This window comes from Semicossyphus pulcher, unplaced genomic scaffold, assembly GCF_022749685.1.
Source record: "Semicossyphus pulcher isolate SPU_LCO1_2020_fin unplaced genomic scaffold, fSemPul1.0.p SCAF_22, whole genome shotgun sequence".
Taxonomy (NCBI): domain Eukaryota; kingdom Metazoa; phylum Chordata; class Actinopteri; order Labriformes; family Labridae; genus Semicossyphus; species Semicossyphus pulcher.
The window spans coordinates 19,375,593-19,396,549 of record NW_027211696.1 but is presented as its reverse complement, the minus strand read 5'-3'; the positions used below and the strand labels follow the sequence as shown (position 1 = coordinate 19,396,549).

Below are 20,957 nucleotides of genomic sequence, written 5' to 3'. Positions count from 1 at the left end.
TATGTGGCATGAGCTTGCCATTTATTGTTATTGAGTTTAGTTAACATGGTTAACTGCATTGAAAGTCATACAATAAACCTCTTAAGCTTTGTGAGAGGTCCCTCCCTGTGTCACAGAGAGAAAGCTGTAGGAATATACATACAGTATATCTTATTGGCAAGTAGATATGTTTTAGTAAGTACATTCTCCTCTACCAGGTATTCATGTACAATATACATGTTAAAAAATATAGTTTGTTTGCATTGCGATCACCGGTTTTTCCTTTTTTTGTTCAGAATGAAATTATTCACATTAAAGTGTTACAGGTTCTTGAATGGCGGTGGAACTAAAGAGCACTGTGTCGTTGTTTTATTAATAGCTATCACATACACATAGGCATATGCATAGAAGGCACGTCTATGCATCTAAATTGCTTACATGATTAATGGAAAGCAGTTTTATCATCAGGGAAGAAAAGAAAAAGAAAGTATACAAGACACACACACACACACACACATCCCCGCACACACACAGGACGCAACACAGCACAAGCTCGCACTCCACGAAACATCAGACACGTACAAAGTCATCCGTTTGACGATAAAACTGCATACAGTACACCAAACTACAGAAGGTCTCATAACTCAGTCAGAGGATGGCGTTCAACCCGGAGGAGGAGAATCAAAGAACACTTGCTGTGAAGCAGCAGCCGGGTGTTAGCAGAGTCCACCGGTGGGGAGGAAGCAGCCCCCGAAAAAACTAAAATAAAAACACTTATTTCATGATTTTTAATGCGATAAGAAAGAAGCGTTTCGATCCTGGATCAGTGGTTGTTGAGAAATGTCCCTCAAGGCAAAGAGTCGAGCCGCTTCGTCCTTTTGTCTTAGATTCTGAGTCAGCGTTGTTACAGTAAGTTCAAAGATTGTAGTTCCTCAAGGCGAAGTGATGGAAAGCAAATGTGCAGAAAATACTCAGGCCACACGTTTGAAATGAGTTCAAAACATCAGACATCCCAAAATACTGCAGCTGATTGTTGGGGTGAATACAAAGGAAACGATGGACATTTTGGGAAGTTTGCTTTCTGACAGAGTTTGATGAATAGATCGAGAGTTAGCACGCAATTAGCTTAGCCTAGCATAAAGGCTGGAATCAGACAGACACAGCTAACCTTGCTCTGTCTGGAGGTGACAAAACTTTCTGACAGCAACTTGTGAATGCCGTTTAATTTTTACATTTCTATTTTTGTACAAATTAAAACGTATGACAGAGTCAGGTTAGGTTCTTTCAGTCTTTATGCTAAGCTAGGCTAATTGGCTCCTGGCTGTAGCTTCAATTTTAGCGTACAAACATGAGAGTGGTATCAATCGCTCTTGCTGTTATCTTTGGACAGAGCCATGCTTGCTGTTTCAACCCGTTTCCCGTCTTTATGCTAAGCTAGGCTAATTGGATCCTGCTGTAGCTTCATATTTAGCATACACACATGACACTGGTATTAATGACCTCACTAAAAGGTAGATTGATCCTTCTTTGATAGAACAAGGCTCGCTGCCTCCTCCTGTTTCAAGTCTTTGTGCTAAGCTGAGCTAATCAGCTGTAGCTTCCTCTTTCCAGTCTTTATGCTAACCTAGGCTAATCAGCTGCTAATAGCAGCTTCATATTTAGCACACCGACATGGGAGAGGTATCAATCTCCTCAAAGAAAGGCAGATTTTCCCTCAAATACTAGCTTGTCAATGCAAAACAACTTTTCTTGGCCTGTTAGCAACAACAGCTCTTAACAGAGAAGGCTATGTTTTCCCATGCTAAGCTAGGCTAATCATCTCTCTGTAATAGTTTCATAGTTAGCACATATTTCTGTCTCTGTACACATTAATTCGTTACAAAATGTCAGGCTTGCTGTTTCCCCCTTTTCCAGTCCTTTGGCAAAGCTAAGCTAATCAGCTGCTGGAAGTAGCTTCATATTTAGCATACAGACATGAGAGTGGTATCAATCTCCTCATGGAAAGACCAGCTAACAGCATGGCGAGTTGCAGGTTAACAAGGAGCTACATGCTGGAACTTTCTTGGCCCCTCGGCAGTGACTTACTTAAGTACTTTGGACAGAGCCGTACTAAGTCTGTTCTTCTGTTTCCATTCTTTGTGTTAAGCTAAGCTAATAGGCTGTAGCTTGGTAGTTAACTTACAGGTATGAGCTTCCTTTGTAGCTTACTTCTCATATGAATGCAGATTTTTATAAACGTCAAGGTGCTGTTTTACAGGTTGTTACTTACTGGAACTATTTCTTGGTCACCTCTGGGCAGAGCTGAGCTAGCTGCTTCCATCTGTTTCCAGTCTTTAAGCTAAGCTAGGCTAAAGCTTCATATTTAGCACACAGACATGAGAGTGGTTTCGATCTTCTGGTGGAATTATTATAAGTATGAGTGAGCAAATTTCCCAAAATGTCAAAACATTCCTTCAAATGGTTTAGTTTGATTAACAGCAAGAAAATACTCTGAGATAGAAACCAGTATTAATGTGTATATGTGAGTGTGTTTGTATAAACTACTGAGTCCAGCTGACTACCAACAGGGCCGACAATCTACAACAACAATGACTATCTATATTGCCAAAGCTGGGAAGTATGTGATTGCTTCTTAAAACAGTGACTCTTAAAATTAGGTACATGTGGTGCACAAAATAGTTAATGGCAATACACAAAAGGCAATTGTTTTTAAGGAAAAGAAATATGACAGAAAAAGTAATATGCACTTAAAAAAAACTTAAAAAAACAAAGTTTTTTTGGCAGCCGTGCGTCTGCGACTGAGATACACAACAGACTCCCCTGAAATCGGAATATTTCATCACACCAGCTTTGACATAGACGTGCAGGCGTGAGGAACTCCCCTCTTCCGCCCACATTAGATTATTATTTTAAATCCACCAGGTGAATCAAGGCTTGACTGTAACTGTTAATGCTGCTAAATAAAAGTGCAGCAGTAAGGGCATTCGGCTTGAGCTCAGGAATGGTTAACTAACAAACACTGAACAACACAAAGTTAATTCACACGCCGAACAGCCGGAAATAAAGTTTCTCTTCGAAGCGGTTCTGGCGCTAAAAAAAAGGAATTAAAGTTTACAAATCAACAGTAAATATAGTGTTATACTACAATGCCAATAGTTCTTCATTCAGACACATTACTCTATATAACACAGTGAAAACTAGGCAAGAATCACTGGAAAATTTGCCCCACTTTCGTCCACAAATAAGGTCTCGTCTCCCTCTGCTTTACAGGCCGAATAGAGACTTTTAAATGGCTGAGAAAATGTGGATTAAATCATTTGTGGTTTTGGCACAGGCCTCTTTCAGAACACTTCCATCTACAAACAAACAATCTACATAATCGTCCTTTGGTTAATAAAAGAAATAGAAAAAATGAGAGATGAGCGAAGGTTAGCTAGGTTATTCCCTCTGAGGAGAGTGCTCGCTGTTAGCAGCCCTTGTTGGGATGAGATTTATTAAAGGCTAAACCCGACGTGTGTTTTACTATCATAGGGGTTTAGCGCGTCTCAAAGGCTCTTCTGATCATCACAGTGGTTTAGAATTCAACTAGAGGGCTAAAATGTTCATCGTAGGATGAGAGAGACCAGGAGGACCCTGGAGTCTGGTCTCTCTCGCGTGTTTTTGTGGGGGTTATTTGTGTGTTTTTCCATTGTTCCATGTCATTACGGTCAAGTCTCAGGCGTCAAGGTGTGGCTGGCAAAAAACTGTCAGGTATCAAGATCCTGAAGGAGACACAAAGAAAGATGCTTATTTTATGTACTCGAATGTGGATGGATACTTTATTTAGCTCACCTGCAGCGAGAAGCAGGCCTTCACTTGGAGTTTGGGTAAGTTAGTGATCAAGCTTCATACTTATATTTCTCTGTGTTATATTTGCATTTTATCTTGGCTATAAGATGCATCATAGTTGCTTTTGATCTATTGATAGTCGCAGAGTGGTTTAAACTGCACCCTGTTTTGCAGGAACAAACTGGGCAAAGTAGAAGTTAACAAGAAAGCGTTTCTTACGTGAAGCATTATGTATTTTGCCACTTGAGGGCAGCAGTTAGGAGCTGTGCAGGCAGTGCTCAGTCTGCATTTTGAGGGCTTTTTTTTGCTAATATTTGCTGCCTTCTGCAGGTAGAAATGAGGCCGGGCTGTAGATCCAGAATAATAACATAAAAGATGTTAGAGTGCCCGCAAAGATGAGGGAAGGTTGGTTTAACTCCTTTCCCATGACACCAAGCTAGTCGTCACACATGACTGATCTTCTACTATAATGCTGTATTTAACATGTTAGCTTTTACAGTCAGCGTAATTCAAACCCTTTTAGAGCCAAGGTCGAGCCTTTGTTACTCCCTTTGTTGCATTTCTTTTACCTGGAAGTGACAGAGCACTGGGGTCAAAGGTGAATCTCATCTGTAGCTCTTCTGCTGCTGCATCAGGCCCACGTTCTCATACACTCTGGAGCTGTCATCCCTCATCCTGACGAAACAAAAGCAAACATACACACTGAGAAACGACTCAAAAGGCTTCCATGCGAAGCTGCTTTAATATATAAGTTACATTCTGCATCCGTCTCCTGAAGCAGTACTCACTCTGTGCAGGTGGGAGTAGGAATAGGAGTGCAAGGAGGCAAAGGGCTCTGCTCTCCTCCGGTCAGGTCAGACAAAGAGTACTTAATGTTGGTGTACTCGCGCCCTTTAATCTTACTTTTCTGCAGAGAAGACGGGGACACGGGGAGGTTAGAGAAAGGAGCAGGAAAAAGAAACGGAGAAAGTGAGTTGTTATCTGTGACACACCTGTTCCTCCTCTATGCGTCTCTGCAGTGTTTCTATGTAGTGCTGCACGGCCATGTAGATGAACCTGTACTGCGCCTCCGTCTGCACCATCCCCGAGCGCTGAGAGCGGACCATCTGGATGGTCTTTGGCACGTCGATGTCGCAGTCCACACCTGCAACACCAAGACAATGTTTAACTCTAATGCATCCTCTGCACACGAAGCAAAACCCTTTAAGTAAACTGGGTGGATACTAGGTATTCAAATATGTGAGTGACTGGGAACCATAAAAAACAAGATACAAAGTGCTTGTATCAAAAGAAGACAAAAGGAGAAAACAAATGCAGAAAAATGACCAAATAAAGGTTCATAAATGTCGAACTGATAAAGTAAATATGACATGCGAGTTATGAATCACTGAAATGCAGCAAAATAGCAAAATTATTGTTGTAACTAATCGTCTGAAGTGCACACTTCATTCTTCTTCTGCTGTTTTTGGTTTCAGTTTCATGAACATTACTACCTCTAGCTTTACTGAGGCACAGGGGGAAATCACAGCAGGTTGTTCCCTATTCATTTACCAATGTTATTTTGGAGGGCATGCACAACAGACACCAGCCAGGAGGTAATCAGGAATAACAATATATTCAAGAGTATTCAGCTCCATGTAAACCCAGCATTTATGTGCATATATGTAAATGTGTGTATAAATTAAGGTTGTCAAAATGTTCGATACCACGTGTTTAAAATGATACAATCTCTGTTTTTTTATGTTCAACAGCACCAAAAGCTTTAAAAAAACAAGAGATCCACAGTCAGACTTTCAACCCCAATCTGCAGCGAGCAAAAGAGAGAGAGAGAGAGAGCTGTGGCAGAGCGACACAGACAGGAAGTGAAGAACGCGAGTGGCGTTAATTTAAAAGAAAACTGTGAAACGGAAAAATAAGACGTCTAAACCTCCGTGCAACCCCGCAGGGAGGTACAGGATATAGTTTGTCTGCAGCTGAAGTCGCGCTTCATCCTGCTGAATGTGTGTGTGTCTGCTCCGGCCTTCGTCACCTTCAGCTCAGACACAGCAGACTGTTGGCAATACCGCCGTTTTGTAAAGTCATTTTGGCATCTTGTAAAAGATGAACAAGTTATGTTAGCATCTGTCGCAGACAGACAGAGAGCAGAGCAGAGAGACAGCGCTGTCACCAGGTCTCTACGCTTTCATTTAGTCCCGACCTGCAGACTGTCGGCTGTGAGCTAAAAACCACTGCACAATTACTGACACCCAGAAACGTCCCAAACAGCAGAATTAGAAGATGTTTGCACCTGAAAGTTCTGTTTTTGTTGCCGTGGTATCGAGCATCGGTTTTATACTAGTATTGTATCAAAGTTTAAAATGCTGCTATCGTGACATCTTTACACATTTATGCAAAGGTTGTCTTTAATGTCAGTAAAGAATCTGCCTATCCATCAATCAGGGTATGTGTGAATGAAAGTGTGTTTAAGCTCATCTAACAAGACACTCTAAATAGCGACATGCAGACTCACCTTTTTCTCTGATCACATCTATCAGGATGTCGATCACTATAAACGTTCCCGTTCGCCCGATCCCTGCACTGAGGCAGAGAGAGAGTGTTTCAGTACACATGTTTCCTCTGAGCCCGTTTGTTTAAGTGTTCTCTGTGTGCGACTCCTGTGTTTACCTGCAGTGTACCGCAATAGGTCCAGCGTCCAGTATGCTCTCCTGCTTCAGGTTGACCTCCTCCAAGAAGTCGAGGACACCGCCGGGGTCAGTGGGGACTCCGTGGTCCGGCCAGGCCCTGAAGTGGTACTGCCAAACTGTGCGTTCTGTGTTCCCCTGAAAACACACAAGAGAAGAACCCCTTTAGTCACACAGTCTCATAACATTCACACTGATATTCTTAATAAGTCTGGTCCTGTTCTATATTTGTGTTATTGTCAACCTGTCCAATAAAAGACCAGAATAAGGCTGAATCATCTCACTGAGACAGGAATATTCAGAGCATTGTTGGGGACTATTTCCAGCGGCAGATGAATCCACATTTCATCCTTTAGTGTCTATTTCCAGCAGCAGGACGGTGTGCGGGGGATCGAGTCAAAATTAACTACAACGCCAACGTTCATCTTAATAAAGGAACATGTCATCCAGTGACACAGAGAGACTCATTGATGTGTGGAGCTCTATGAGTCAGAGGAAGAGGATATATCAGCAGATCGTACAGACTCAGTATTTGTTAGTTTGTTTCTAATGGGATTTCTCCATGACAGGAAAATATGAACTAGGCAGAATAAAGGCTTCTTATGCTTTAAAAAGTTATTTACGCTGTCATCATGTCATCTTGTTTTTCCCACATTAAACAGCTGAATGTTTTTGGAGGAATATTCTTTCAAAGAAAGTATGTTTTATTTAGTTTTTACTCTGAGGCACGTTCCACTGTCCCACTGTCACATCACCAGGTGTGTGAGCACTCTGATGAACACTTATAGATGCCAAATTGTGGACTTTCCATGATTCCACATATCTGCAGACTTTCCTTTGGTAGTTACCCAGAGTTCATAGCGAACTTGGTAACGTATACAAGCGTGATTGTCCAGCCCCCCACTAAATGTAAACAAATGTTCGTACATAGAAGTAGCGTTCAATAAAGTTTGAATATAAAACTAAATGTAAACTAAGCGAGCATGGACGGTGACGGGAAATAGCCTACGTTAATCTGTAAATGACAACATGAAGTTCATCAAGTATGTGGTTGCAAGGAGGGTGACTGGCTGCAATCTGCCATCTCTCGAGGACCTGTACACCTCCAGGACCCTGAGGCGTGCAGGTAAGATAGAGGCCGACCCCTCTCACCCCGGACACAGTCTCTTTGAGACCCTCCCCTCTGGCAGGCCTCACACCCCCTCACAAAACATGGACTCTCATCCAGCCCCTCAGTCACTCCACAGTTCACGAATGTTAATGACTTTACATCAGACTCAGACTTTTATATCGTCTGTACACGGCACTATTTTTAACTTTATACTGTAAGCTTTTTGCACTCACCAATATCCTGCACACCTGTACAGTTTTGAACTATACCTGTTGTACATATTTTGTATTGTATGAGATTGGGATGGGGCCTACAAAGCTGCCTGCATGTGCGCTGTAGTGCTAAATGCATCCTTTGGATGAATCACTTTTGGTAGTTAAAGATAAATTAATTGAAATTCCTTTATTTATTCTGAAGAAGAAATGCAGCAACAATCCTGAACTCGACTGGTCCATAAGAACAGCTCGTGTGTGTCTACAGCAGCACAATGACATGTGCATTTCAGCTACACATCCCATCTACTGAAACAGCATTTACTTTACTTTAAGAACGGATTAACAGGGGGCGCTGTTTAGCTCAGTCGGTAGAGCAGGCGCCCCATGTACAGAGGCTACAGCCCTCGTCGCACTGATCGCAGGCTCGACTCCCGGTCTGCCGATCATTTGTGCATGTCATCCCCCACTCTCTACTCCCAACACTTCCTGTCTATCTTCAGCTGTCCTATAAAAAATAAAGCCAAAAAGGCCAAAAAAATAATCTTAAAAAAAAAAAAAAAGAACGGATTAACAGACCCTAAAATATTTATAATAATTTCAACAACGAGCTTCCACTTGGTTAACCATCATGCACACACTGACATAAACACACACACACAAACACGACTCACCTGGCCGACTTTGGACAGTTTGAGTTCTCTTAAGATGTAGTCGTGTGCAGCCGTCTCTTTGACGTTGCGGACGCGCATCGCTCCGTACTCCTTCAGAGCCGACATGTCGGGCCAGTACTTCACACACTTACTCTGAAGAGACACAAAAACATCCACGCAATGAGCAGGTTCGTTCACATCAGGGAGTCAGAAAGCAAGATGAAGAACACCTTTGGTCCATGAAATGTGAGAAAAACACCTAAAATACAGAGTCTGTTTTATCTCGGACTGATGCTTGCTGACAGTTGGGCATGTTGTCTGCGTACCTTTCCTCTCTCCACCTCTTTGGTGGTCATGACGATGACTCGAGAGTTCTCCTGAAACACCATCCTCCAGAAGTCACTAATGGTGTTCTGCAGACAGCCCTGAGTGGCGATGTAGCTCTTCTTCAGCTTGGTGCTGTTACACTTTGAGTCCAGCTCCGGCTGCACACACAGACGCACACAGACACACACACAGACGCACACAGACACACACAGACACACACAGACACACACAGACACACACACACAGACACACACACAGATGTGACAGCCGGCTGAACATTCGCAATGAACACAACTAAAACGCAGCACAGAGTCAAACATAACAAGAGAACAGACCGACTGAACACACGTGATCATAAAGTTTTTACATCTCATCCACATCTAGACAATAAGTGCAGAATGAATGATGTGTGTGTGTGTGTGTGTGTGTGTGTGTGTGTGTGTTTTAGGGCTGTAAAGATTCACAGATAACCAGTTTTAATGTTAAAGACATTACATCGGCGATGCACAGCCCCCTTTCTTGATCTAAACGTACCACAAACTTAAGTTTTACTGATGAGTCCACACAGTGTCGCTCTCATAAAAGGTCAGCATGTTTTAGCACTGAACTTTCTGCTTTCATGAGAGTAACGTTAGCTTAGCGTTACTTGAAGGTAAAACATACACGGTTGGGAGATACAAATGTAGTTTGTTTGAGGTGCTCTTAACGGCATTTTTAAACCAGTAAAATGCTTTCATTTTCATGGCACAGTAACGTTAGACCTTACAACAAACTCTCAAGCATTTTGTCAGGAAGTCAAAACATTAAGTAAAAACATATGCAGATTATCTGCCAGTGGCGGGTAATACAAACATTTTTTACCAGCTATAAAAACACAAGTTCTTTTTACACTACGTAATCAGCGCCATCATGCAGCCAGTCATTTTACATTGGACCAAACAACGCCGGCTAATGTAGCATCGGCTCCTCTGCCGGCAGCCCTCGTAGAGCTGCAGTACAACACCGGGAAGCCGGGGAGGCTGGGTGACTGTCCAAAGAAAGCATTAAGCACCAAGCAGAGGAAGCCCACGATTCGCCAACCTCCAGTTCACGTTTCTAACAGCTGTTATGTCTGTAATCTGCTTAATTTCAGGCGCACCGGTGCGTCAGGTGAAACTTGTACTTAACAGATTGGTAATGCTCTAGAGCCATGGATGTCAACTCAAAAGTGGGTCGCGGAGCTGTTTTCAGTGGGTCGTAGATGTGTGCTTGATGAAAAAAAATTTGTGGTATTAAATCTATTTTGCGCTTTTATTCTGAAGGAGATGGATTTCCTAAGACGTTTCCTATGCCTGTCTCCATCCTGCATCTCCCTCTATCGCATTTTTCGGCCCATCCAGTGGAGGCAGACGGTTGTTCAACACGAGTCTGGTTCTGCTCGAGGTTTCTGCCTGTTAAAAGAACGTTTTTCTGCGCCAAATGTTGCTGAGTCGCGATTTGGAATACAGGAGGTGGTTGTGGTCCTGATGCTCGACCAGCTGAGAACCACTGCTCTAGAGCCCCGCGCGCGCTAAATAAAGGAGGCGTGAGTGCGCTGGTGGTGCTCAGCGAGGGTCAATAAAAGGATTGCGATACAATTACTCATGGGCACACGCCAGCGACGCGCAGAATCGCTGCAAACATATGTCATATATTGCACAGTTTTTTGTCTAAGTGTGTCTATTAGAAGAATATTAAACACAATGACATGTAATTCTGAATTTATACTTCTATCTTTTCTTCCTGATGACGTGGAGTAGCAAAACAAATCATATGGTTTTGCCCTGAAGTATTATTTTTAAATGTATTTTAGCCCATGTATCTAGTTTATGTCAGCGTGTGTGTGTGTGTGTGTGTGTGTGTGTGTGTGTGTTTGTTTGTGTGTGTCCCTGAGGATGAAGTGAGTTTACCATGACAGCAGATACTACCATGATGATATTGGCGTTGATGTAGTCAGAGCCCGGCTCATTTGGGTCCCTGTCATTCAGCACCACACGAGTGTGGTCGACTGCAAACACAAACACAAACAGTTCAAATCCACCTTTCAGACCTGCTCAGGTGAATCCTGCGGCGATAAGCTGAGGGTCTGTTATAGCAGGAAAACATCTTACAAGGCAGAATGTTCTTGTATCTGTTCTTGTTCTTGTTCTCGGCTCTCTGGCCCTCTTTGCGACTGTACAGCAGCTTGCACTCTTGCTGCTGCAAGGTCTGGATGGAGGAAAGAAGCAGGATTTAATCTCCAACCAGCAACGCTTGATTTCAGGAGGAACAATCACAAGCAAACAAACACAGGTCACTCACCTCAAATTCTTCCCAGAAGCCCTGTTTGACCTTGTCTGTCGCCTCGGCTAGTTTGCTCAGCTCTCGAACTCGACTTTCAATCTCTGCGGCGTTAATGCGAGTAGTGTTGAGGGGCTGAACGGAGGGAGGACAGCGGGAGTCAGCACAGAAGTCACATCAGGAATACGCAGCCTTCACTCACTGTGAGAAATGTATGTCTGACACGAGACGTACCTGTTTGAGCTGCAGCACGGTGCCAAGAGTTTCCACCATGGGGTTCTTCTTGTAGTGCTCCACCAGGTCTGTGAGGGAGTCAAACTTCTCGCCTCCTCCGACGTCGTACTTCAGGTCATGCTGAAGAAGAAGCCACGGACACATGAGCACAACAGAACGGACCACCATCGTGAGGCAATCGAAACGTTTAGTGCACTTAGATAGATCAATAATTAGATTTCTGAGGTTACTGCCTTATATACATCCTTTTTTTATGTTTGCGTAACAGAGCTGAAGGGACGGTGAGAGGACAGACTGTTCTGAGACATGCATTATTTTACTATCCTGCAAATAATGAAACGTTCTATGTGAAAATTAGGGTGTAACACACGTCACAGCATCTGCTGTTGTTCCACCTGTACTCCACTTTAAGGGGAGACGTCCTTGAACTACATCCAGGCAGTAAGTCTCAGGATGTTACACTAAATTCCCCTTTAATAGAAATGTTGAAATGTACGTTTTATTCTCCATATTTGTCCAAGTAAACTGCAGAGAACTTTGCTGATCTTCAACCTTATCTCTATCTAAGTAAGTTAGGATGATTCGGTGCTACGGTCTGTCCTCCATCTCCCTGTCTTCTGAATCAGTAGAGAATGAACCGCACGGCGACTGTCAGGGTTCAGAACAGAGAGAAGAAGAGCAGGATGCGATCAGCAGGGTAGGAGCTGGTCTGGTGCCAGCCTGTCGACCTCCTACTTCCAAGAATTTAATGATACTGATGTTTAAAAGTCATTACGTGTTAACATGAAGGGAAATCAATATCGGCCACACTTTCCCACAGCTGCACTCGCATACAAAACCTGCATGGACATGGGGGACGTGTCACAATGTGGCTGTTTCAGAAAGCGTTTACATCCCAACACTTCAGTTTGTGACAAAATAAAGAACGTAGAACCAACACCTGACAGGTTAATAGGCTGTTTATCCATACAGCATGGTATTGGCTCTACTTACATAGAACTGGTGATAGGACTGCATACTGTGGGTGATGTTCTTAAAGGGGAGGTACTGTGCTAAATTCAAGCTTCTTATTTCACTCTGTGATACCTGTGGAGTAGCTTAGCATCATTTACAGTTAAAAAACACTCTGTGCAGGCGCTCATACAGTCAGCTCCAGGGCTGGCTTTATAAAATCGATTCTCATTTGTATAACCCACTATCAATTCATAAACCCTGAGATCGATCTTTAAAAATATGTGTAAAATCGTGTCTGATCACTCCCATTTCTGAGCGCCCCTGAACGCAGCACGACTAAGCGCATTCCCCCGAAACACGACCTACTACGGAGACATTCGTGATCGCCAACTGACTCTTTTTATCGTATGTGTGTCCATGAATATGTAAGTTAGTTTTGCAATGATGTCTGTTAGCGTCGGCTTTGGGCGCAAGTGTATTTTTCTGCATGTTGTTATTCAGCGTGCCTCTCCCCAGAAGTCTTGTGCGGTTTTGTTCTTCACGCTGTGAGATTTCGTGGACAAATCTCGCGCAAGTTGAAGCCCAGTTTGTTTAATGAAACTGGATAAAAACTTAATCAGCTGTCTAATTCATAAAATTGTTAATATTGTGTCGACTGCTGTGTGTTGGTCATGTTAATAAAAAGTATATGTAACTTCTTTGGTGTCAATTTTTTATTGTAAACATTAAAAATGTTGCACCTTAATAATGCACCAAGTTAGCAGTGCATTGATAATGTAACTGAAATACCCCTAACCAAATATATATCGAATCGAATCGGAAATCAAATCAAATCGAACCTTGTGAATCAAGAAATTCTTATGGATACCTAGCCCTATCCCTTTAAGAAACCGCGCCCACACAAGCCCACTTTCTTCTGATTGGCCAGCTCTCCAAAGCCTGCTGAGGCTGCACTTTGTGACGTCACAAAGTGCAGCATGTAGAAATAACTGTGTGAGACCTGGCGCTCACAGCAGCCTGCAGACTGAGCTGAGAAGCCTGGAGATTACTGCAACATACTTTTACCTACAGATCTGAAACTTCACCAACATTCAGTCTGGACTTCCAACATTGTAACATTATGTGTCTTAACATGTGAAACAGCATAAAACCCCCTCTTTAACTGAGAGTCATAGCATCTGAACTTGAAATGTGCATGCGTCGGGGGATTTAGTATCTCATTTTAACATCTGTATCAGTCTGTACAACACCATCAAAAGAAGTGCTGATGTCTAAATTTAGCAGCTTACACTGTAGCAGTCAGTTATGATGGTTGTGCTGTAGGGAGGCAGTAAGAACACAGAGGTAATGATGATGGGGGCGTGTTTACCTGGCAGCGGATCATGACATGCGTGACTTTAGGTTTGCTGTCACTGCTGTCCGTCTTGTCGTCTCCCGTACGAACCGAGAGCACGAAGTCCCCCGGATGGCTCTGACTCTCTCTGACCAGGAAGCTGCCGTTCTTCCCTTTCTCCGTCAGCAGCTTCTCAGCCTCCCTGCCCGACAAGTGTCCGTGGAACCACCTGACGAAAGACGATAAAATATTGAAAATAAAGATTGTTTCAACATGTTTGTATGTTTTTAAACCTGTACATATTTTATCAGTGGAAAAGGAGTTGTTGGGAAATGTTTCAGAAGCATACAGTAGATTGGTACATTGTGTGAAACCACGACACAGTCAGTTCCTCTTTCTGAAGCAAGAAAAAAAGGACATTTTACAGTAAGTCTACTTAATGATACGCAGCAGTGTGAGCAAATGTTGGGTTTCTGGTAGACATTTTTTTTGCATTCAATAAATTCAAAAGGATCTGAAAAGTATGTAACAAACAACACATCATGCTGCTCAGAAAATCTGCAAATCTGATCATTTAAATAAATCATTAGAACTGGAAATTAATTAAAGTAAGAAAAGTCATTCAGCATGGTCACTCACCTCTCAGAGGTGGGGTCCGCACAGTTGAGCGGATACTTGAGCTCGATAACATCTCCGTTTTTCTCTTTCAGCTGCCCGTGATGCTCCATGTAATACTGCACCAGCTCCGCCAGAGTGGCAAACTTCTCCCCGCCGTACAGGTCGTAGTAGTCTCCCGTGTTCTGGATCTTAATGTGGGTGACGGCTCCATTTCGCCTGCAGAGAGCAAAGAAAATCAGCTGGTGAAATGATGCCTTCAGGGACACGAGACAGACTTCAAAAGAAAGCCTTTGTTCCTTCAAAACAACTCTTTAAGAAGATCTAACCACTACAGTATGTGAGGTATCGTCTCCCCTTATAAGAAGTCAATGTGGCTTTATTAATAAAATACATTAAGCATATAGTCATCAATGTTAATTATACAAGATTTATGATTCAAGATGTTTATTGTCACTCCGGTTATATAACTAAGTAGAGCAACACTGATATATCAGTCTGCAGATATTATCAGCCAACATTGGTCTATCAGTAGATATATTCTTATTAGCATATGCATTCTAATGTGCGCCCATATTTAAACTACTTTTACAGACTTCGGTTTAGCTCAGCGCTTAAATTTGCGTCCCGTTTCCAGAAGCTACAGTCCTCGATGCAGCGGCCCCGGGTTTGATTCCCAACCTCGGCGCTTTTGCCACGCGTCCTCCCCACTCTCTCTTCTCCTCTTTCCAACACTATCACTGTCCTCTCTATAAATAAAGGCATAAAAGGCCCGAATCTTTTATTAATGTAAAGACTATCTTTACAGAATATATAAAGCAGAAAACAAGGCATAGCTTATCCAGAAAAAGACTTAGTGCCTTCTGGTTTACAATGTTTAAATATATTCTTAAATGAAAAAGGAATATGTGGGGGTGCTGGTTTATCTCAGTGGGCAGAGCAGTGCTCCACATACAGAGGCTATAGACCTCGACGCAGCAGCCGCTGGCTCGACTCCTGCCCTCGGCCCTTTGCTGCATGTCATTTCCCCCTCTCTTCTTCCTTTATTTCCTGTCTCTTTAGCTGCCCTATCGAATAATGGTCAAATAAATATCTTAAAAAGGACTATGTGTAAGAGAGCAGCCTTCTGAGTACCTTTGCAAAGCCACATTGCTGCAAAATATAATTAGAAAAGGTCTATTTTCCTTCAAGTTTCATATCAGTAAGTGGTGAATTTATAGCTTGTAAACTGGTGTCTTATCAGCTTCCATGATCCCATATCTGTATTATTCTGCATCTCTTTAACAGCCAGTCACATGCACATCTAACAACTTTGGTGTCGTCTCTATTCTTAGCGAGAGGTGAGACACAAAAAAGAAGAGACAGCACTCAAAAGGCAGCGCGGCGCTTCAGAGATTCAACGTGGCAAACGGCACATTTCTGTGACACACACACCAGATAGGCAGTTAAACAGAGTTGAGTCATTTTAGGTGACCAGCATTACATCGGAAAATAGAAAAAGCAGAACTTGAGGCCGATCTGATGCTTGGTAACTTTGAATGACTTCTGTTAAAGTGGAGCTGAATGTGCTCAGAGAGAAACAGACGTGTGCTGGTTTGACCCGGCAGGCAGGGACGAGTCTCCCTGTGGAAACGTCTCCACGCGAGGAGCATGACTTGTTTTGTTTCCATAGGAAGTAAATATGGTGCCAGATGAGAGACTGTACGGCTTCAAAATATGTGTCTGTTACCGAAATAACATCGGCTACATCAGCTAAACGGAGTTAATGATACTGCATCTGAAACATTTATGACTCGACAGGCCCGGAGATCAAACCACAAACTTCTTTTTTATTAGTAAGAGGCTGCTCTTTCTGATTTGGATGATGCTGGTTTCCCATCATCTCTTAACAAACTTCAGGTTAAAAATGAAGCACAATTTAGTGTGGGGAACTTTTTTATCATCATCATTCCCGCATCAATAAAAAGTGTGAATATTTCAGCACTTGAACAGCTGCATTCATTGATTTTTAAAGCACTTAGAGAGCCAAGAATGGGCTGAAAACACACACTGACAGGTCATGTTAGGGCCGCAACCAGTGATTAATTTCATTGTTGATTATTTTCTCGATTAATCAATTACCTGCTTGGTTTATAAATCTCACAAAATGGTGAAAAAGTTTCCCCCAAAGCCTGAGATGACTGCCTCAAATTACTTGTTTTGTCTACAAGCCAAAATGTCAAGTTTAAAGTCATAAAGGAGGAAGAATTGCAGAAAATATTCAAGATTTAGAAGCTGGAATCAGGTCATTATACAGCTTCTATTTCAACTGTGTGAGCAAACAGTTTCCTGTTCACACATCCAGCAGACACAGAGCAACATCAGTCATGCATTCACAGTTGTGTACTTCATCCTCCTGCTGAAGTCGCTATCTGATGCTTTTTATCTGTCTGGCTATCAGGACACAAGGACAGCTGTTTAAAGTCTGAAGACTCATAACTGACTTATAAAGGAACATTCAATTTCATCATAACAACATATCAGCCGTTAACAAACATTAAACAGCTAAAAAGAACATTTCCAATGTCCCTTGAAACTGAAATAGATGTTCTTCTTTTTCCCCTCACATATGTCCTGTCCTGATTGTTACCATTAAGTTTTTAAGTGCCTGGAAAACCTACAAAAAATACACGAGTAGCCTCTTTTAAAAAGCATCATACACGTACACCTACTACAGTAAAAGCAATGAGAATACTTTCAAAATAAGAGCACCTGAAGTAAAAGCTTGAACATGAGGCACAGGGAAAAAAGGTGCTCAAGTGGCGGTTCTTCTGTTTTACTGTCTCCCCTCTCATACAACAAGAGCACCAGAAATTTCAGTATGAAGCTTGAAAATATCAACAGTACCACACTGCATCCTGTAGTGTGCATGCTGCGTTGTACGCTCCACTCACCGTACTGAGAGGGTGAAGTCTCCGGGATTACTCTTACTGGGTCTGGCCAAAAAACTCCCGTCCACCCCACGAGTCAGCAGGAGGTTTTCAGCCTCCACACCTGTGATGTTGGGGTGAAACCACCTGAGAGAGGAGTAAAATGATGATTAGCTTTAGAGGACAAGGAATGTGACTTGGTGTTTTGGTGCAGAAACAATAAACACAAAGTAGGTAGCTAGGAGCAGCAGGACCCCTACTGTCGGGGGAACTTAAACAGAATAATATAAGAATAAAGAATATGCAAAATAAGTGAATGAAAGAGCTGTACACTTTTGTGCAAAATGATAGTCCAAATATCTAACTATAAAATTAAAGACAGTGCAATGTAGTAAAAATAGTAAGTATAGCTTTATACTAGGGATGCACGATATAAGATTTTTTGCCGATATTTGACGTGCCGATATTTTCCAACCCTTTTTGCTGATTTTGAAACCGGTATATTAGGCACATGTTTTTTTTCCACATAATTGCAGAGAACATCAAGTCTCCCATGTTAACTACTTTTCTTGAAAACAATCCCACAATGCAATGCAGCACGTTTCGCTCTTAATGTCTTGCAGCAATATAGAACAGAGAACTAGACATAAAACACAATATAATGCAATAAACATATTATAATATAAACATAAAACATACGATTTATGCTAATTGTCTTCCTCTATCTCTGCCTGTCTGTCTGTCTCACTCTTTCAGTATGGAGCCACTTTAAGCTGCACCATCAGCTATTTTGGGGACTTTTCTCTTTTTCTCTCCCATTCTAAGAAAAAGCTTCAGTCAGACCTCATCCAGGGCTTTTATCCTCCATATTGTCATTCAGTTTCCCTAAATAGAGATTATATAGCTGAAGCTATCTCCACTCTGTTTATGTGACATCTATACCGCTACAAATGTCTCAATATTCACGGTGTTTACTAAACCTAAACATCTCCTGGTCAGGCTCTAACATTAAGTTGCCGGTGTATGCTAAAAGTATGTATGCTGAAGCGGTTCTTTGCTAGCTTTTCCACTGGCATCAGTCCTTTTTTTCCAGAAACTTCGGCACACTCACAGCGTGTTTACCGACACATCAACATCCCAAACAGCTGAGTTTGGTTAAAGTTAGCTAGGTCAGCTAACACAATCAGCAGACATTGTTTTCCAGACAGCCCCCCTCACCTCCGAGATGTCATTTTTTTTCGCTCCTCACTTCCTCGCTGGCAGTTAGCTTTAGCTACAATTAGCTGGCTAACGTTTCTGACCGTTTCTGCTTCGATCACAGGATAAAGTGCTTCATCGGCTCACACCCGGTCAAAACGGGCACCGAAATCTGGGCATCGAATCCAAATTTTAGGAGCGGGCGTTACAAAAAAACTCTGTAGGCCTCGGCCCCGGAGACTTCAGACCGAGTCGATTATTGGACGTCACCAAACATGCGACAAAACAGAGGGTGCGCGGTATGATGCGTCGTTCATGGACGAGTCGGCTCAATGAACCGACTCTTAAAGGGGGCATATGTTTTAAATGGATATTCTCATATTTTGCATGGGTTTCACATTTTTTGGTGTTTTTTGTTCACATTGAAAAAGTTAAAACTGCATAAATCCATGTTTTTCCAGAATGACATTTTAAAAAAGGTAGCCTCCGAAATGGGCCATTCAGAACAGCTGCAGGTTTCTACGTAGAACCTTGCTTTCGCTGAAATCGACCAATCGTCATTCACTGTCTTCTTGCACTAGCCTGTAGTCAAGTCACTGTCAATGTTTTCAACTTACCTTTCAGATACCTCCTGGCAATTCTGGCTCATACATATAAGGTTGAATTACCGATCCTAGATCAGCCTTGTTTTATACAACTTTGGAGTGACGGTGCAGCCGCTCCCCTATGTGGGATCGCAAATGTTGGGCGGGGGGGGGCGAATGAAGGGGAGCTGACTCTCTTATGAAAGCTGATTTATTTTTTTGTAAATTAATACATGACATGGTAAAATGGTTATCCTTAAATGTATTTGTTAAATACTACCTAACACATATCACTTAGTAAAGATATCAATAACCAGGCATGGTGAGAATCTTGTATGTTGCGCTGGCAGTTGCTACACAAAAATATTGAAATACACATATGTAATAATGTTTGATATTTTTACACATAAAATAATATAAAAACGTTTATTCTATTCTACTCAAGACTTAGGCTTAGTATAATAACAGTTTATAGTAAAATTATATTCTATAACTGAAGTGATATTGGTGTACACATACCAATCATAGGTTAAAAAAAATTTAAAAGACATTATTGAATATGACAATACTATTAAATCCAAAAGTGATACCAAATGAATAACCACTTGGGAGTCAAAAGAGTCGGCTCTTATTACCGAGCTGAGCCAAATGATCCGACTCACTGTAAATAGCCGTAATCCCCATCAATAGTGAGTGAGGCGGCCGTTCTTCCCTGTCGCTTCAACAGAGCTCGGACAGTCCGGCAAACAATGTGACATAAATGATGGAGTCTCAATACTTTCAACTAATGCGAATTTACGGCTTATAGGATAATTATAGCAGCACAAGCGATAAGCGGTGCGGAGGGTCTCCAGAGAGTTCAGCCAAAGCTGCGCGAAGGGTCTGCCGCGCAAGCGTCAAACCGAAACATTCCGGAGCCCACCGCGGAGACCGCACATGTCACGTGATCACTTATTTATAACTACATAAAAAGTAGAGTTTGATCATTGTGTGCTTTGATTCTTTGGCATAACATTTCTGAAACTTAAGAATAGAAAAATAAAAATATAAAATAAAAATGGGCCTAAAGGCGCAGAAACACACTTAAACAATTTTAAAAGAAAATAGTGTAAATTGCAATTTATATTAACAAAAATGTGCTTGCACAGTAGACCTGAACAGTATCACTCCCAAAGGAATGCAAATATGCCATAAAATAATAAAGGTATTGTAAAATATATTTATTCTATTTTTTAAAACATTTCAGATAATGTTGGAAACTAAAAAGAGGGTGTTACAGCTAGCGCCATTATGAGTGTACACTTCAACATTTAGTGAGCAAATAAGCATTCATCTTTCACTTATAAAACAATGTAAACAATAATGACCTTTTCCATCGTCGGTCAATCTTAAATGACAGACACAACATTTATAAATGTCAGATTAGCTGCCTAACTTTCTGAGGATGTCATCAGAAAACATAGACTGAGCTTATCTTTGTCGACATGCTGCTGTGGTGCTCTTTCAGTGGTGTACAAGTGTGTCACTGTCTGACAGCTGCCACAGTGTGAGGATTAAGTAATGCAGGAAGTCAGAGCAGTAGAAGATAGATTGTAGATCTGGCAGGAGATATGGTGGCACTGCTGCAAGTATTCTTAAGAGCAGTAGATTAAAATCCTGAAATACTGACACTGCCAGCTGTTAAAGTTGTGTCTTATATGTTATGGTTCTTACTTACTGTGTACTAAGTACTGCACTTTGCACACACGGTCAATACCCCATACACCCAAAAGTTAGATCTCAGACATACAAGTGGAGGCCTCCAGCATTAGAGTAAAGGAGCTAATAGAATTATTTAATTCACCAAAAGCTTGTAATACTGAATGATCTGTCTCTTTGTCAATTTTAATGACATTACTGCATTTGGTATTTAATGGTGTTATTGGTATTATATTTGGGCTGTAAATAATATTTTTTGTTACTGAGCAATCTGCTGATTATTTTGTCTAAAATGTAAGAAAATGAAGTAGAATGTCCATCTTTACATTAAATTTTCTTAGATG

At 41.8% G+C, this 20,957-nt stretch overlaps 1 protein-coding gene across 3 annotated transcripts; it reads right to left on the bottom strand.

Annotated features, from left to right (window-relative positions):
- On the bottom strand, positions 1 to 20,356 carry ptpn11a (protein tyrosine phosphatase non-receptor type 11a). 3 transcript variants are annotated; one of them, XM_069673067.1, is made up of 16 exons: positions 20,283 to 20,356; positions 17,159 to 17,281; positions 14,250 to 14,444; positions 13,647 to 13,839; positions 11,324 to 11,443; positions 11,111 to 11,224; positions 10,921 to 11,017; positions 10,720 to 10,817; positions 8,791 to 8,949; positions 8,486 to 8,617; positions 6,472 to 6,626; positions 6,317 to 6,384; positions 4,800 to 4,951; positions 4,596 to 4,714; positions 4,377 to 4,482; positions 1 to 3,740 (listed from the first exon to the last, which is right to left on the bottom strand). In XM_069673067.1, exons 1-15 carry the CDS (start codon positions 20,321 to 20,323, stop codon positions 4,413 to 4,415), a joined length of 1,836 nt encoding a protein of 611 aa, XP_069529168.1. In that variant the 5' UTR covers positions 20,324 to 20,356; the 3' UTR covers positions 1 to 3,740; positions 4,377 to 4,412. The 3 variants fall into 3 exon arrangements, with proteins under 3 accessions (XP_069529168.1, XP_069529169.1, XP_069529170.1); XM_069673068.1 differs by lacking the exon at positions 20,283 to 20,356 and adding an exon at positions 18,353 to 18,590; XM_069673069.1 differs by lacking the exons at positions 1 to 3,740; positions 4,377 to 4,482; positions 4,596 to 4,714; ... (1 more) ...; positions 6,317 to 6,384; positions 20,283 to 20,356 and adding an exon at positions 18,353 to 18,590 and having other exon boundaries at positions 6,468 to 6,626; positions 10,738 to 10,817.
- Between the last annotated feature and the right edge of the window lie 601 nt (positions 20,357 to 20,957).

Coding starts and splice junctions, on each gene's coding strand:
- ptpn11a (XM_069673067.1), bottom strand. CDS start 20,323: ATGTTGTGTCTGTCATTTAAGATTGACCGACGATGGAAAAG. Junction 10,818..10,920: donor ATACAAGAACATTCTGCCTT/GTAAGATGTTTT, acceptor TTGTGTTTGCAG/TCGACCACACTCGTGTGGTG. Junction 4,952..6,316: donor AGATGTGATCAGAGAAAAAG/GTGAGTCTGCAT, acceptor TTGGTGTTGCAG/GTGTGGACTGCGACATCGAC.